Below are 17,146 nucleotides of genomic sequence, written 5' to 3'. Positions count from 1 at the left end.
GTGGTTTGAACTCCTGTACCCACAATGATACATTCAGGGGTGGGGTGTGTGAAGGAAACCAGTGTTAAGTCCTTCAATTAAAGCCAGTGGATGAGGTGCTCATGAAAATTTGGAAGTTTGAGAACTGGCTTATTTCTATATAAACTGTTTTTGCAAATTGGCTTTATTATTTACTTGGTCATAATAGATTATAGTCCTTATTAATTAGCATATTAAATATTAACAGTGTTCTCAGAGCTAAAATATAGAAACCTACAACTTTATGTAAATAGTTCATTCTTAGTTAAGCAAACTCATTAGTGTTTATGACCTTAGTCATGGGCCAAATAAAATTACTGCATTAAGTGCTTCAATCAGCTTAAATGTTTTCATCTTTTGGTTAGATTGTTTATTATATTTTTGATTGGTTTCTGACAAAAGCAGTTTAGTTTGGTTTCTTTGCAAGTAATGGTGTAATGTGGTATCAAAGCATATATTGTAGGATATAAAAAGTGAATATATTTTAGCACCATTATAATATACTTTATAGTTTAATTTATCAGAGCTGTAAAGTTCAAAAATTTATTGAAAATTTGACTGAAACCTAGATAAATTAGAGATGATCTCATTAGCTATGTTAACAGAAATAATACCTTAAAAACTGTGGAGAGCTATAAAATAATTCTCTTAACAAACAGAAATTTCAAACAAGTATGGGAATTATCCTTGTTCTGTGTTGTAAATACATACAAATAGCATCTTTACAATTTTCAAGATGTATTTAATTCTTAGGCTAGGTTCGTCTAAAAACCTCGGTTATGTTTTTAATCATTTTCTAGTGTAGGAACACACTTTTTTCACACAGTTTAAAGCAAAGAACAAAATTAATGGTCTTTTTGTTTTTTTAATGAAGTTGCTTTTATTCGTTCACACACGTGATTTAACCAATCTGCTTAGATAATTGATTGAAATGAATGAGTCTTAGTCAGACCTGTGACAAGTCAGTACAGGAATGGTATAGTGGGATCCCATTTGGTTGCTTGCACGGGAGCTGCAGGCAAACAGATGCCCAATGTGTCCTTAGCAAAGAAAATCTGAAAGTGTGTAGCTGCATAGAAGTGACACAGACTCACAATGTGAGTACACACTGTGGTTTGAGTAAGGAAGAACACTTCTTAGTAGTCAGTTTCACTAATTCAAGGAAAAGGATAAATCCTAGAAAGAGTTAATATTCAGGATAAATTAATGGTTCAACTATTCAGCTCATTTAATGTTTAATGAAGATTAGCTGATTATGTAAACATTCATCAAATATCTGTTTTGTGTATCATGCCTTAGGGTAATGACTTAAAAACAGATCCTACTCCCTTTTTAATGAGAAAGATATGCATACAAGGTATAAAGAAAAAGTTACCTATTATTAATGATAATCTTTAAAGGTTAAAATAATTGGTTGGAATAATAGATTTCTGACTTTCATTCGATATTTTAAATTATTTTTTTGTGTAAACTAGAAATCTTTCTGTGGCAGATACCATGATAGAAAATGTTAATGATGCTACAAAAAGTTATTTACATATTTGAAGCTTAGGGATATAAATAAGATTAATGTTAAAGCAGAAACTGCAGCCAATTTTCAGTGTTTTTGTTCAGCAGATGTTAACTGAGCATCTATTTTGGGAAAAGACTTTTTTTTTATTCAATGTAATCTTTTTGGTTTACTTTTTAATTCTCATGCAGTAAACCTGATTTATTCTTGGCATACAACTCTATGATCTAAATATATCTATAAAATTCATTTAACAACTACCACAATGAATGTTTAGAACAGTTCCATCTCCCCTCAAATTTCCCTTGTGCCTTTATAATTATACTATGATTAAATCTTGCAATCATACACTTGTCCCATCCCTTACTTGCAAAAACCACTGATCTATTCTCCATTACTTCAGTTTGTCTTTTTGGTAATTTTATAAAATAATAATGTGATGTTTATAAAATTAGAATATATAGTATGTAATGTTTTGAGACTTACCTATGAGGTTTATCCATGTTGTTTATATATCTATACATATCTATAGTTTGTTGTATAATATACATATCTATAGTTTGTTGTTTTTTTGCTTAATAGTATTCCATTGTATGAATGAACCACAGTTTATCCATTTACTTGTGGAGGACAGGTAGGTTATTCCAGGTTTTGGCAGTTAGGAATAGAGCTGATATAAACATTCACGTACAGGTTTTTGTGTGAACCTAAGCTTTCATTTCTCTAGGGTAAATGTCCAGGAGTGGGGTTGCTGGATTGTATGGTAAGTGTATATTTAAACTTTACGAATAACTGTCAAAATGTCTTTCTGAGTGACTATACCATTTTTCAGTCCAAGCAGCAAAGTTTGAGAATTCCTTTTGCTGTGCGTCCTCATAAACACCTGATGTACTCTATTTTTAAAATTTTGTCATTAATAGATATGTGGTAGTATCACATTGTGATTTTAGTTAGCATCTCCCTAATGATGTTGAACATTTTTCAGGTGCTTATTTTGCTATTTGTATGTTACGGTTCAGTGAAGTATCTTTTCAAATCTTTTATTCATTTTCTTAATTGAGTTGTATTCTTCATGCTGGATTTTGAAAATTCTTTATACACTTTGAATGTAAGTTCTTCTGATTTATGATTTGTAAGGATTTTCTCCCAGTCTGTAGCTTGTCCTTTTATTCTCTTAGAAAAAAACCTTTTCTTTTTTTCTTGAGAGGAAACTATATTTAATTTTGATGAAGTTACTATTTCTCAAATTTATTTTCATTTATTTCTCATTTATTTTTAATGAATTATGGTTTTGGTGTCCTATCTAAGAACTCTGCCTAGCTCTAGTTTATGAAGATTTTCTCCTATGACCTCTTTGAAAGTTATATAATTTTAAATTTTATATTGAAGATTATGATACATTTTGAGTTTTTTTTTTTTAATAAGGTGTGAGATTTAGGTTGAGGTCCCTTGTTTTTCATAGAGATACTTGAATGTTCCAGAACCATTTGTTGAAAACACTGTTCTTTCTCCATTGAAATGCTTCTGCAGCTTTGTCAGAAGTCAATTGGCTGTATATATGTGGGTCTATTTCTGGACTCTCTATTCTGTTCAGTTTATTTTTGTGTCTCTCCCATTGCCAATAGCCCTTTTTCTTGTTTCTTGTAGTTTTATACCAAGTCATTAAAATAGGGTACTGTGATTCCTTCAACTTTATATTTCTTTTTCAGAATTGTTTGTTATTCTAGCTCCCTTGCCTTTCTGTATAAAATTTAGAATCAACCATTATTTTCTTTAGAAAAAATAGACCAACTTGGGGAGAAGGGAAGTCTTGTTTTTTCCCATCTATGAACATAAAATGTCTCTCCTTTTACTTAGGTCTTTGATTTATTTCATCAATTAATATTTTTCAATTTTCAGCATTCAGAACTTGCACATACTTTGTTAGATTTATACTTATTTACTTTTTGTGTTATTGTTAATTTAAAAAATTGTTTTATTATTGCCTATCACTAGTTTGGCTCAGATGATAAAGTGTCTGCCTACAACTCGGGAGACCCGGGTTCAGTCTCTGGGTTGGGAAGATCCCTTGAAGAAGGAAATGGAAACCCACTCCAGTGTTCTTGCCTAGAGTTGCCCATGGATAGAGGAGCCTGGTGGGCTATAGTCCATGAGGTCGCAAAGAGTTGGACACAACTGAGTGATTTCACTCTCTCACTCATCACTCGTTTACGGAAACATAATTGATTTTTGTTTTGACTTTATATCTTGTGATGTTGACAGTATATGTCTTTGACACCTCTTGTCAGATTTATCTCTAAGAATTCATATTTTTATACTGTTGTTAAATATTATTACTTTATTAAACTTTAATTTCAATTGTTTCATTAATAATATATAGAAATAAGATTGAGTTTTGTATGTTAACCTTATATCTTGTTGTTCAGTCACTCAGTTGTGTCTGACTCTTTGTGACCCCATGGACTGCAACACACCTCGCCTTCCTGTCCCTCACCATCTCTCCAAAGTTTGCCCAAGTTCTTGTCCATTGCATTGGTATAGTCTTACATCTTACAACCTTTCTGATCTCACCTGTCAAGAATAGCAGAGTTTCTGTATATTTCTCTAGGTTTTCTACCTAGATCTTATCTGCAAAAAAAAGCATTTTTTCCTTTCCAATTTGTTTTTTTCTTTCTTGTGTTATTGAGTGAGCTAGAACATTGAGTACAATGTTGAGTAGAAGTGATGAGAGGAGATATCCTTGTCTTTTTCCTGATATTAGGAGGAAAGCATTCAGTCTTTCATCATTAAGTATTATGTTAGATATGGGTTTTGGGTAGATGCTGTTTATCAGGTTGAGGATGTATTTTTCTATTCCTAGCTTGCTAAAAGTTTTATCATGGATAAAATGGATGTTGAATTTTTTCAGATGCTTTTTCTGTATCAGTTGATATGATTGTGTTTTTAATGTGAATTTTAAGTGATTATCAAATATTGAGCCAGTTTTCATTCCCACAGTAAATACTTTGTTATGTTGTACTTTTCTTTCGATATATTGCTGGATACTCTTTGCCAATATTTTTTGAGGGGTCTTTCAGTTTGTTTATTTTCTTACTTCTCTACATGAAGGATATTACCCTGTAGTTTACTCTGTTTTTGTTCAGTCTTTGTTTTTTTGATAGTTCTGGCTTTAGAAAATGAGTTTATAAATTATTCTTTTCTCTTTTGTAGAAGATATTGTGGAGAATTAATATTACTCTTTCGTAAATATTTGATAATGAAACTATCTGGGCCTAGAGATTTTGCGGGATAAGGGAGGTGAATTTAACTATGAATTCAGTTTCCTTAATCTCTGTAGGACAATTCAGATTATCTATTTCATATTGGGTAATTTTGGTAGTTAGTTGTTTCCAATGAATTATCAGTATTATGAATTAATGAATTATTCAATATTCTTGCCTTGATAACCCCATGAACAGTATGAAAAGGCAAAAAAATAAGGCACTGAAAGATGAACTGCCCAGGTTAGTAGGTACCCAATATGCTACTGGAGATCAGTGGAGAAATAATTCCAGAAAGAATGAAGAGACAGAACCAAAGCAAAAACAGCACCCAGTTCTGGATGTGGCTGGTGATGGAGGCAAAGTTCTATGCTGTAAAGAGCAATATTACATAGGAACCTGGATTGTTAGGTTCATGAATCAAGGCAAATTGGAAGTAGTCAAACAAGAGATGGCAAGAGTGAACATTGACATTTTAGGAATCAGCGAACTAAAATAGACTGGAATGGGTGAATTCAACTCAGATGACCTACTACTGTGGACAAGATGATCTACTACTGTGGGAAAGAATTCCTTAGAAGAAATGGAGTAGCCATCATAGTCAACAAAAGAGTCCAAAATGCAGTACTTGGATGCAATCTCAAAAACGACAGAATGATTTCTGTTCATTTCCAAGGCAAACCATTCAATATCATGGTAAACCAAGTCTATACCCTGACCAGTAATGCTGAAGAAGCTGAAATTGAACAGTTCTATGAAGACCTACAAGACCTTTTAGAACTAACACCCAAAAAAGATGTCCTTTTCATCATAGGGGACTTGAATGCAAAATAGGAAGTCAAGAAATACCTGGAGTAACAATCAAATTTGACCTTGGAGTACAAAATGAAGGAGGGTAAAGGCTAATAGAATTTTGCCAAAAGAACACACAGGTCATAGCAAACACCCTCTTCCAACAACACAAGAGAAGACTCTATACATGGACATCACCAGATGGTCAGCACTGAAATCAGATTGATTATATCCTTTGCAGCCAAAGATGGAGAAGCTCTATACAGTCAGCAAAAACAAGACCAGGAGCTGACTGTGGCTCAGATCATGAACTTCTTATTGCCAAATTCAGAATTAAATTGAAGAAAGTAGGGAAAACCACTAGACCATTCAGGTATAACCTAAATCAAAACTCTTATGTAAAATATACAGTAGAAGTGAGAAATAGATTTAAGGGACTAGATCTGATAGGCAGAATGCCTGTAGAACTATGGACAGAGGTTCATGACAGTGTACACGGGACAAGGGATCAAGACCATCCCCAAGAAAGAGAAATGCAAAAAACCAAAATGTCTGTCTGAGGAGGCCTTACAAATAGCTGTGAAAAGAAGAGAAGCGAAAAGCAAAGGGGAAAAGGACAGATATACCCATTTGTATGCAGAGTTCCAAAGAATAGCAAGGAGAGATAAGAAAGCCTTCCTCAGTGATCAGTGCAGAGAAATAGAGGAAAACATTAGAATAGGAAAGAAAGACTAGAGATCTCTTCAAGAAAATTAGAGATACCAAGGGAACATTTCATGTTGAGCTCAATAAAGGACAGTAATGATATATACCTAACAGAAGCGAAGATATTAAGAAGAGGTGGAAAGAATATACAGAAGAACTGTACAAAAAAGATCTTCATGACCCAGATAATCAGGATGCTCTGATCACTCACCTAGAGCCAGACATCCTGGAATGTGAAGTCAAGTGGGCCTTAGGAAGCATCAACGAACAAAGCTAGTGGAGGTGATGGAATTCCGGTTGAGCTATTTCAAATCTTAAAAGGTAATGCTGTGAAAGTGGTGCACTCAATGTGTCAACAAATTTGGAAAATGATGCAGTGGCTACAGGACTGGAAAAGATCAGTTTTCATTCCAATCCCTAAGAAAGGTAATGCCAAAGAATGCTCAGACTACTGAACAATTGCACTCATCTCACACACTAGTAAACTAATGCTCAAAATTCTCCAAGCCAGGCTTCAACAGAATGTGAACTGTGCACTTCCAGATTTTCAGGCTCATTTTACAAAAGGCAGAGGAAACAGAGATCAAATTGCCAACATCCACTGGCTCATAGAAAAATAAGAGAGTTCCAGAAAAACGTCTATTTCTGCTTTATTGACTATGCCAAAGCCTTTGACTGTGTGGATCACAACAAACTTTGGAAAATTCTGAAAGATGGAAATCCCAGGCCACCTGATCTGCCTCTTGAGAAATCTATATGTAGGTCAGGAACCAACAGTTAGAGCTGAAATGGAACAACAGACTGGTCCCAAATAGGAAAAGAAATATGTCAAGGCTGTATATTGTCACCCTACTTATTTAACTTCTATGCAGAGTACATCACGAGAAATGCGGGGCTGGAAGAAGCACAAGCTGGAGTCAAAATTGCCAGGAGAAATATCAATAACCTCAGATATGCAGATGATACCACCCTTATGGCAGAAAGCGAAGAAGAACTAAACAGCCTCTTGATGAAAGTGAAAGAGGAGAGTGAAAAAGTTGGCTTAAAACTCAGCATTCAGAAAACTAAGATCATGGCATCTAGTCCCATCACTTTATGGCAAATAGATGGGGGAAATTGCAAACAGTGGCAGACTATTTTTTGGGGTTCCAAAATCACTACAGATGGTGACTGCACTCATGAAATTAAAAGATGCTTACTCCTTGGAAAGAAAGTTATGACCAACCTAGACAGCATATCAAAAAGCAGAGACATTACTTTTCCAACACAGGTCTGTCTAGTCAAGGCTATGGTTTTTCCAGTAGTCATGTATGAATGTGAGACTGGGACTATAAAGAAAGCTGAGCACCGAAGAATTGATGCTTTTGAACTGTGGTGTTAGAGAAGACTCTTGAGAGTCCCTTGGACTGCAAGGAGATCCAACCAATCTATCCTAAAGGAAATCAGTCCTGAATATTCATTGGAAGGACTGGTGTTGAAGCTGAAGCTCCAGTACTTTGGCCACCTAATGTGAAGAGCTGACTCATTTGAAAAGACCCTGATGCTGGGAAAGATTGAAATGGGAGGAGAAGGAGAAGACAGAGGATGAGATAGTTGGATGGCATCACTGACTCATTGGAGATATGTTTGAGTAAACTCCAGGAGTTGGTGATGGACCGGGAGGCCTGGCATGCTACAGTCCATAGGGTTGCAAAGAGTCGGACACAACTGAGTGACTGAACTGAACTGAATTAATTATCTAAATTGTTGAAAATATATGCATAGAATGTTCATAGTATTCCTTTATTATCCTTTTAGTGTCTGTTGGTTCTGTAATGATATTCCCCTTTCAATCCTGATAATGGCAATTTGTGTCTCTTCTCTCTCTCTTTTAGTTTTGCTAAAGTTTTATCAATTTTATTTTGAACCAGCTTTTGATTTCCATTATTTTCCTCTTTTATTTGCTATTTTCAAAGTCATTTATTTTTGGTCTTATTTTTATTTTTTCCTTCTTCTTGCTTTGACTTTATTTTCCCTTCTTTTATAAGATATTTTTTATGGGAGAAACTTAAGTTATTGATTGGAAATCCTTTTTTAATCTCATCTATGCTTTTATTGTTATAAATTTCCCCTTAGTTTCTGCATTAGCTACATCCCATGACTTTTATGTTATATTTTTTCATCAGTTCAAACTGTTTTCTAATTTTCTTTGAGATCCCATTTGGCAGCCTAGTTTAAGTGGCTAGTATAATCATGAAGAGACTGAAATATTAGCATTTTGAGGAAGTTTTAAAACTTCATCCTGTGGAAAAATATTTCTTCCTCTGGATTGAAAACTGTAAAGCTGCCACTAGTATAGCTGTGTAATATTTTTAAATAATTTTGTTTAAACATTTTGTTCTACTCTGTTGACATCTTAACCTTGGGCTTATTTAATATAAATAAAAGAAAGCTATTGTGAATGAGTTTACTTTACATTTATGTGGAGTGTTGTGTATGAGAATACAAAATAATTGAGCAGTATTATGCTTTTTAATAAATCACTGAATGATTATATTACATTGTTCTGAGTGAGCTAAGAGAGTTAAGACTACTTGTATTATTACAAAAGTGTCATTTAGGCACTGGGGTGAATAAGGGCTAATATATTAAGACCTACTTATTTAGATTTGCATAAAGAAGATATTATTTTTCTACAAAGGCATTAAGTTTCATTTTCTTGAATTTGCACATAAGGATATTTTTACACAGATTTTGAAGGAGTCCACTTAATGTTTTATAACTTGATTCGTGTTCAAATCACACACATATCATATTCTAACTATATTTTGGTTATCTTTAAAAAAATCTGTGCTTCTGAATTATAATAATAATTTACATATTGAACAGTTATTCCCCATTTGTTCTCTTTTTCAAAAAGAAAATTAATGGTTTATTGAAATAAAAATCTTCAGTTGTGAAACTTCAGAAATGAAAATACTACAGTTTTAATTAGATGACACAGATTTTACTGTAATATATCCCATTTTTTGTGTGTATACACAGACACATACCACAATTTTCTATCTGTTCACTTATTGATGGACACTTGATAGTCAAGATATGGAAGTAACCTGATGAACACTTAGGTTACTTCCATATCTTGGCTATAGTAAATATGCTGCTATGAAGTTGGGATGCATGTATCTTTTTGAATTAGTGTTCTTATATCCAGGAATGGAATTACTGGATCATATAGTAGTTTTATTTTCAGTTTTTTGAGAAACCTCCACCTTTTTTTTTTTTTGGTAACTGCATCAATATACATTTTTAGCAGCATTGCTCGGAGGGTTCCCTTTAATCTACGTCTTTGCTAACTTGTATTATTTATGAACTTTTTGATGATAGTCATTCTGACAGATGAGAAGTAGAACTTTATTGTGGTTTTGATTTGCATTTGTCTGATGATTGGCAACATTGAGCATCTTTTCATGTGTCTGTTGGCCATGGGTGTATCTTCTTTGGAAAAACATCTGTTGAGGTCTGTGAGAGTTGGCTATAAAGAAGGCTGCATGCTGAAGAACTGCTGCTCTCAAATTGTGGTGCTGGAGATCTTGAGAGTCTCTTGTACTGCAAGGAGATTAAAGCCATCAATCCTAAAGGAAATCGACCCTGAATATTCATTGGAAGGACTGATGCTGAAGCTGAAGCTCCAATACTTTGGCCACCTGATGCAAAGAACTGACTCATTGGAAAAGACCCTGATGCTGGGAAAGATTGAAGGCAGGAGGAGGAGGGAATAAGAGAGGATGAGATGGTTGAATGGCATCACTGATGCAATGGACATGAACTTGGGCAGACTTCAGGAGATAGTGAAGGACAGAGTAGTCTGGTGTGCTGTAGTCCATGCGATTGCAGAGTCAGACATGACCTAGTGACTGATCAACAACAGTGTTGTGTAAGGAAGGGAGAAAGCATTATCGTCAGTAAACTAGTCCCAAAGTGACATAGAAAATTGTAGTGTATCACATATGACTGAGCTTACTCTAACTGTGTTTGTTGAGTAGCACCAGGCCCTGCATTCAGCCCTTTGGGCCTAGGGTGCACTGGGATGACTGCATGGTTTATATGCTAAACCTTCACGTTTCATTTACTACATCAACCAAGGTTTTCACTGCCCACCTCATTGCTCCATTTCTGTCCTCACACATTATAAAAATCATAGTCACTTGCTGGCAATGAATGCCTCCTTGTCCTGTTCAAACTTCCTTAAAACTTGTCAGATGCTGAGATGTCTCACCTCTTCTAACAGATGGGAACCTCACAATATCAACTTCCATGTGCCCAGAAATGGGGCAATAGCTGGGATACCCTCTGGCTCTGCACAACTAATTGCGATTGCCGTCACTTGAACTTTCTTTTACAAAGTAATATTTTGAAGTTAATTTTTAATTTTAGAAGCAATATAACAATGTTAGACAAAGCGTAGAAAACTGGAAAGTACATTTACAAACATCAACTGAGCGGCCGCCTAAGAGGAGAATGTGATCAAGGACTATGAGGGAGCTCCAACTCTGTTTTTCTTCTGAAGCTGGGTGGTATTATCACAGATGTTTTATTCCATTTTATATGCTTTAATATTTTATGATACATTTAAAAATCGATTATAAATTATACTTCCCTAATAATGCCGTGCCCTTTTTTTTCATACCCTTTTAATTCACTATTTCTGTTGCAAAATCTTAGCTTATTTACCTTTGTTCTCCTTGTAAAGCTAGAGGCTTCAACACATAACATAGGAAAGTATATTTACCTAAGAGGTTCATTTGTTGATAATGCTTTTATCATTAATAATGCTCCATTAGAATAAAGTTGAATATTTAATAATCCACTACAAAAACTTTCCACTAAAAAATAATTATATATCTGTGTTGCACTAGGATATGCTCTTCAGCTTTAAAATTCTATGCTTTTATTTTTTGTTGTTGTTATTCAAGTTTTTATTACATTATTTATTTCAATAATTTCATCTTTGCTCTGCCCCATGGCTTATTCATAAAATCATATAACATTTTATTTTGGTTTCAAGAAGAAAATTGCTACAAAGATAAAATTCTATGCTTTTAAAATGACCCTCACTGGAGTTTGTAAAGGTGACATTGGTCATATTTTTCAACACAAGAGGGCGCCAAATTTCCTCTTGCAACAAAACTGTTAAAATTCTTTCCATCAAAGAATCTCATATACTGGGGTAGAATATAGAATGGTACATCTTTAATTTTTTGACATATTAAAAATAAGAGAATGTGTGCTTTGTGAGAAAGAGTTTGCAGATCATGGTAAGGCTTTCTCTTGTTGCCATCAGGCAGGAATCTGTTGGTGCTTTAACACAGCTGCTTTTCAGAAGTATTGTATATTTGTTAGAGGGAATAAAGCAGCTACTCTTGGGTAATGCTTGGGATAAATTATTTTGAAGGAGCTATAGATAATCCTCCTATTCTGTCTGTGAGTTTCAGGTGGCATGTGCAGTTTTCTGGAAATGGGTATGACCCCTTAAATCAGGATAAAATCAATGGCGAGTGTTGTGCTTCCCTGGTTGTCCATATTGTAAAGAGTCTGTCTGCAATGTGGGAGGCCCAGATTTGATCCCTGGGTCAGGAAGATCCCCTGGAGAAGGAAATGGCAACCCACTCCAGTATTCTTGCCTGGAGAATCTCATGGACAGAGGAGCCTGGTGGACTACAGCGAAGGGGTCACAGAGTTGTATATGACTGAAGTGACTTAGCACGTCTGGAGTAGGGTACTGGCAGAGGGGCGTTAAATGATGCAAGCCAGTAAATCACAATGAACCAATCATACTTCGATGTTTAATAGTTTTGTTACCTTGGTTCAGTAAGCCATCTGCTCCCATGCTTGAATAAAAGAGTACTGGGAACAAAGCCACAGAAGCCAGTGCTCCTTTTTACTAATTGTACTCTTTTTGTCCAGTCTAACATATAAAGATATTTTTACAGTGTGTGTGTATGTTAAATTATTTCTAGTCATTAGACCTTTCCCCTCCTTTTTTTCTCCAGTCATGCTGCTGCTGCTGCTAAGTCGCTTCAGTCGTGTCCAACTCTGTGCGACCCCAGAGACGGCAGCCCACCAGGCTCTCCCATCCCTGGGATTCTCCAGGCAAGAGCACTGGAGTGGGTTGCCATTTCCTTCTCCAATGCATGAAAGTGAAAGGTCACTCAGTCGTGCCCGACTCCTAGCAACCCCATGGACTGCAGCCCACCAGGCTCCTCCGTCCATGGGATTTTCCAGGCAAGAGTACTGGAGTGGGGTGCCATTGCCTTCTCCATTCTCCAGTCATAAGAATTGATTATCTATTTTGATTTTCTAATCACGAGCAAATACAAATGAACAACTTTTATAAAGCAGCAACATAATCCTGTACGGAAAATACCAAGCAGGTATTTTAAAGAAATTAAGATGCTAGCTCCCTCTGTCTACTTTGCTGGTATGTTATAAATTACCATATATTTAGTTGCTTACTACAATACAAATATATTACAGTTTTGGAGATCAGAAGTTTGAAATGCGTCTCACTGGGCTAAAATCAAGGCTTGTCAGGGATGTATTCCATTCCAGAGGTCTTGGGGACAATTCACATTCCTGCCTTTTATTCTTGCCACATTCTGGGTCTAGACTCTGTCTGCTTTAGTTGGTTCATGGCCACCTTCCAACTACAACTACAGTGATGGCTAGTCAAGTCTTTCTTATATGTTCTCTCTCTGGTTCTGACTCTTCTGTCTGTCTTCTTCCTATTTAACAGCCCTTGTGTTTACATTGGGCCCAGCCCACTTAATCCAATATAATTTCCTATTTTAAGGTCAGCTAATTATCAATTGTGCCGAAGAATTGATGCTTTTGAACTGTGGTGTTGGAAAAGACTCTTGAGAGTCCCTTGGCCTGCAAGGAGATCCAACCAGTCCATTCTAAACGAGATCAGTCCTGGGTGTTCTTTGGAAGGACTGATGCTAAAGCTGAAACTCTAATACTTTGGCCATGTCATGCCAAAGAGTTGACTCATTGGAAAAGACTCTGATGCTGAGAGGGATTTGGGGGCAGGAGGAGAAGGGGACGACAGAGGATGAGATGGCTGGATGTCATCACTGACTCGATGGACATGAGTTTGAACTCCAAGAGTTGGTGATGGACAGGGAGGCCTGGCGCGCTCCAGTTCATGGGATCGCAAAGAGTCAGACACGACTGAGTGACTGAACTGAACTGAACTGAATTAACAATTCCTTCTGTAGTCTTGCCCTTGCCATTTAAATGTAACATATTCCCGGTTTCCAGGATTAAGATGTGGGCATTTTTGGAGGAGAAGGGATTGTTTTGCCTATCAGAGATGGTTTAACTGGAACTTATGGGTCAGGCCAACCTTGGGAGAGCTTTTTCCCTGGAGTTTCTACATTATTTACTTCTATAGTTTTTCTTGGAGTTCTGAAAATGAATATTCTGAAGTCATAATAATTCTGTATTAGATATTAGCATAACAATTTGACAGAAATGATTAGACTACTTGACCAGGGTCTTTCCTAAATACAACTGTTTAGTGTCCAACTCTTTGTGACCCCATGGACTGTTACCCACAAGGTTCCTCTGTCCATGGGGATTTTCGAGACAAGAATACTGGAGGGGATTGCCATTTCCTTCTCAGGGGATCTTCTTGACCCAGGATTGAACACAATACTCTTGCATTGGCAGGCAGATTCTTTACCTGCTGAGCCATCTGGGAAACCCCTTCCTAAGTAGAGTAAAGGGCAGTTAGATTTCCCAGGTGACCCTCATGGTAAAGAATCTGCCTGCCAATTCAGTAGATGCAAGAGATGACACAGATTTGCTCCCTGGGTCGGAAGATCCTCTGGAGGAGGCAGCAACAACCAGCTCCAGTATTATTGCCTGGACAATTCCATAGACAGAGGAAACTGGCAGACTACAGTCCATGGGGTTGCAGAGAGTTGGACATGACTGAGCATTATTTGGAAAGACCTGAGTAGGGAGCGTGATCAGAAAAGATACGAGGTAGAAGGCATTGTTTGAAAAGGGTTAGTGAGCTCAGGTGGAGAAGGCAATGTCACCCCACTCCAGTACTCTTGCCTGGAGAATATCAGGGACTGGGGAGCCTGGTGGGCTGCCGTCTATGGGGTCGCACAGAGTCGGACACAACTGAAGTGACTTAGCAGCAGCAGCAGCAGCAGTGAGCTCAGGAGAGAGAAAACAACTTGAGGGCAAAGGGCTGCTTGGGTAGAAAATGTTACACTGAAGATGATATTGACCCCCTAACAATGTTGCCTGGAGCCCGGACTCTGAATAAAGGAACACTGAACAAGAAACCACATCTTCTTGGTGCATAAATAACTTCCAAGTAGCACAAGGCTATACCGAGATCTGTTAGGGCTCATTTCATTTTATAGAAATAATAGTCACAGACCACAAGCGTATTAATGTTAAAAATGACAGCTTTCATTTATAGTGCCCATGTCAGTTTTTGTGCCTAATAATGAACTGTGTACCCTAAAAGCCCAGTTTTCCTAACGTTTCTTTTTTATTTTGAGTCAACTAAGTGCTATATGTGGAGAAGGGAATGGCAACCCACTCCAGTGTTCTTGCCTAGAGAATCCCATGGACAGAGGAGCCTGGTGGGCTGCTGTCCATGGGGTTGCACAGAGTCAGACACTACTGAGGTGCCTTAGCATGTATGTATGCATTGGAGAAAGAAATGGCAACTCACTCCAGTATTCTTGCTTGGAGAATCCCAGGGACAGAGGAGCCTGGTGTCTGTGGGGTATCACAGGGTCGGACACGACTAAGCGACCTAGCAGCAGCAGAGCGAGCGCTATATGAGGGCTTCCCTGATGTCTCAGACTGTGAAGAATCCGCCAGCAATGCAGGAAACCTGGGTCAATTCCTGGGTTGGGAAGATCCCCTGTGGGAGAAAATGGCAACTCACTCTGGTATTCCTTCCTGGAGAATCCCATAGCCAAAAGAGCCTGGTGGGCTACAGTCCATGGGGTTGCAAAAAGTTGGACGTGACTGAGCAACTAACACTTTCTTTAAGTGCTGTATGAAAGAAAGACACTTTTAATTTTTTTCTCATGTAAATTAGATGATAAATAGATTCCATAATAGATGCTAAAGGAAATAAACGCTGAATATTGATTGAATATTGAATATCTGTCATTGGAAGGACCGATGCTGAAGCTGAAGCTCCAATACTTTGGCCACCTGATGTGAAGAGCTGACTCATTGGAAAAGGCCCTGATGCTGGGAAAGATTAAGGGCAGGAGGAGAAGGGGGTGAAGAGTATGAGATGGTTGGATGGCATCAATGGACATGAGTTTGCGCAAACTCTCTGGGAGATGGTGAAGGACAGGAAAACCTAGCATGCTGCAGTCCATGGGGTCCCAGAATCATACACAACTGAGCGACTGAACAACTCCAATAACAAGATACCTCAGACTTACTGAGTTAGACAACGAAGAGTAAGTTCTCTTTCGGTGAACTCATTAGTTACATAGGTTATGTATAGGTTACATCATTATGCTAACTATTGGAGCTACACCTTTGAGTTAGCTTAAAGAAAGAATTTAGCTTAAACTTAGTTTAAAGAAACTAATCAATTGTTTGGAAAATAGTGTATGTTATGATAAAGAGTTTCTGTCTCCTCAGAAGTGAATTGCTGAATTCTGCTCTTCCGGCAGGCTTGGGAACTTATTTAGAGAAGAAATGGAGATTTTAATCCCTCTGGGTTGGTTTTCTCTACACCTTAAAGAATGATGTAATGCCATGGTTCTCAAGTGCTCATTTGTATGTCAAATGCTTCAGAACCACCAGGGGAGCTTTGGACAGTTCCACTAGAGATTCTAGTGCCATAAATCTGGGACGGGCCCCAGATAATTTTTGAAAGTTCCCTAGTTAATTCGAATATTTGGTAACTCTTAGATGCATATGCCAAAGTGAACTGGAATTAAAGCTTAGATCATTCTCTCCTTGATGTTACTATAATACATCTTTCAAAAGTCAAAAGATCAATATTGATGAAAGAATACTAGTAAATGGTATGGCACATTTGAAGGATTGACTTCAAAGGTAGTAGTCGTCATCTAGTCGCTAAGTCGTATCTGACTCTTCATGGACTGCAGCACGCCAGGCTTCCCTGTCCTTCACTAGCTCCTGGAGTTTGTTCAAATTCGTATTTCCAAATTTCCAAAACATGAATTTCCAAATTCATGTTTTCCAAATTTGCTAGCATATTGATTCGGTGATGCCAGCCGACCATCTCATTCTCCTTTGCCCTCTTCTCCCCCTGCCCTCAATCTTTCCCAGCATCAAGATCTTTTCCAAAGAGTTGGCTCTTTGCATCAGGTGACCAAAGTATTGGAGCTTCAGGTTCAACATCAGTTCTTTCAGTGAACATTCAGGGTTGATTTCCTTTAGGATTAACTGGTTTGATCTCCTTGCTGTTCAAGGGACTCTCAAGAGTCTTCTCCAGAACCATAGTTGGAAAGCATCAATTCTTTGGCACTCAACCTTCTTTATGGTCCAGCTCTCACATCCTTACCTGACTGGAAAAACCATAGGTTTCACTATATGGACCTTTATTTGGAAAAGTGATGTCTCTGCTTTTTAGTACACTATCTAGGTTTGTCACAGCTTTTCTTCCAAGGAGGAAGTGTCTTTTAATTTCATGGCTGTAGTCACTGTCTGCAGTGATTTTGGATCCCAAGAAAATACAATCCACCACTGTTTCAGTTTTCCCCATCTCTTTGCCATGAAGTGCTGGGACCAGATGCTATAATCTTAGTTTTCTGAATGTTGAGTTTTAAGCCAGGTTTTTCATTCTCCTCTTTCA

General features: G+C 37.2%; 1 protein-coding gene across 2 annotated transcripts in view; it reads left to right on the top strand.

Annotated features, from left to right (window-relative positions):
* Positions 1 to 17,146, top strand: part of RNF180 (ring finger protein 180) — a 304,519-nt gene that overhangs the window by 72,405 nt on the left and 214,968 nt on the right. Inside the window, exon 5 of one of the 2 annotated variants that reach the window (XM_069556324.1) lies at positions 2,256 to 2,291. The exons of the other annotated variant lie outside the window; for it this stretch is intronic. Coding sequence (XP_069412425.1) covers positions 2,256 to 2,291 — 36 coding nt within the window. The remainder of the gene's footprint in view (positions 1 to 2,255; positions 2,292 to 17,146) is intronic. 2 annotated transcript variants of the gene reach the window in all.

Source organism: Ovis canadensis, chromosome 16 (genome assembly GCF_042477335.2).
Source record: "Ovis canadensis isolate MfBH-ARS-UI-01 breed Bighorn chromosome 16, ARS-UI_OviCan_v2, whole genome shotgun sequence".
In the NCBI taxonomy this organism is placed as follows: domain Eukaryota; kingdom Metazoa; phylum Chordata; class Mammalia; order Artiodactyla; family Bovidae; genus Ovis; species Ovis canadensis.
Note: the sequence above shows the minus strand (reverse complement) of the source record. Positions and strands in the feature narration are given on the sequence as shown.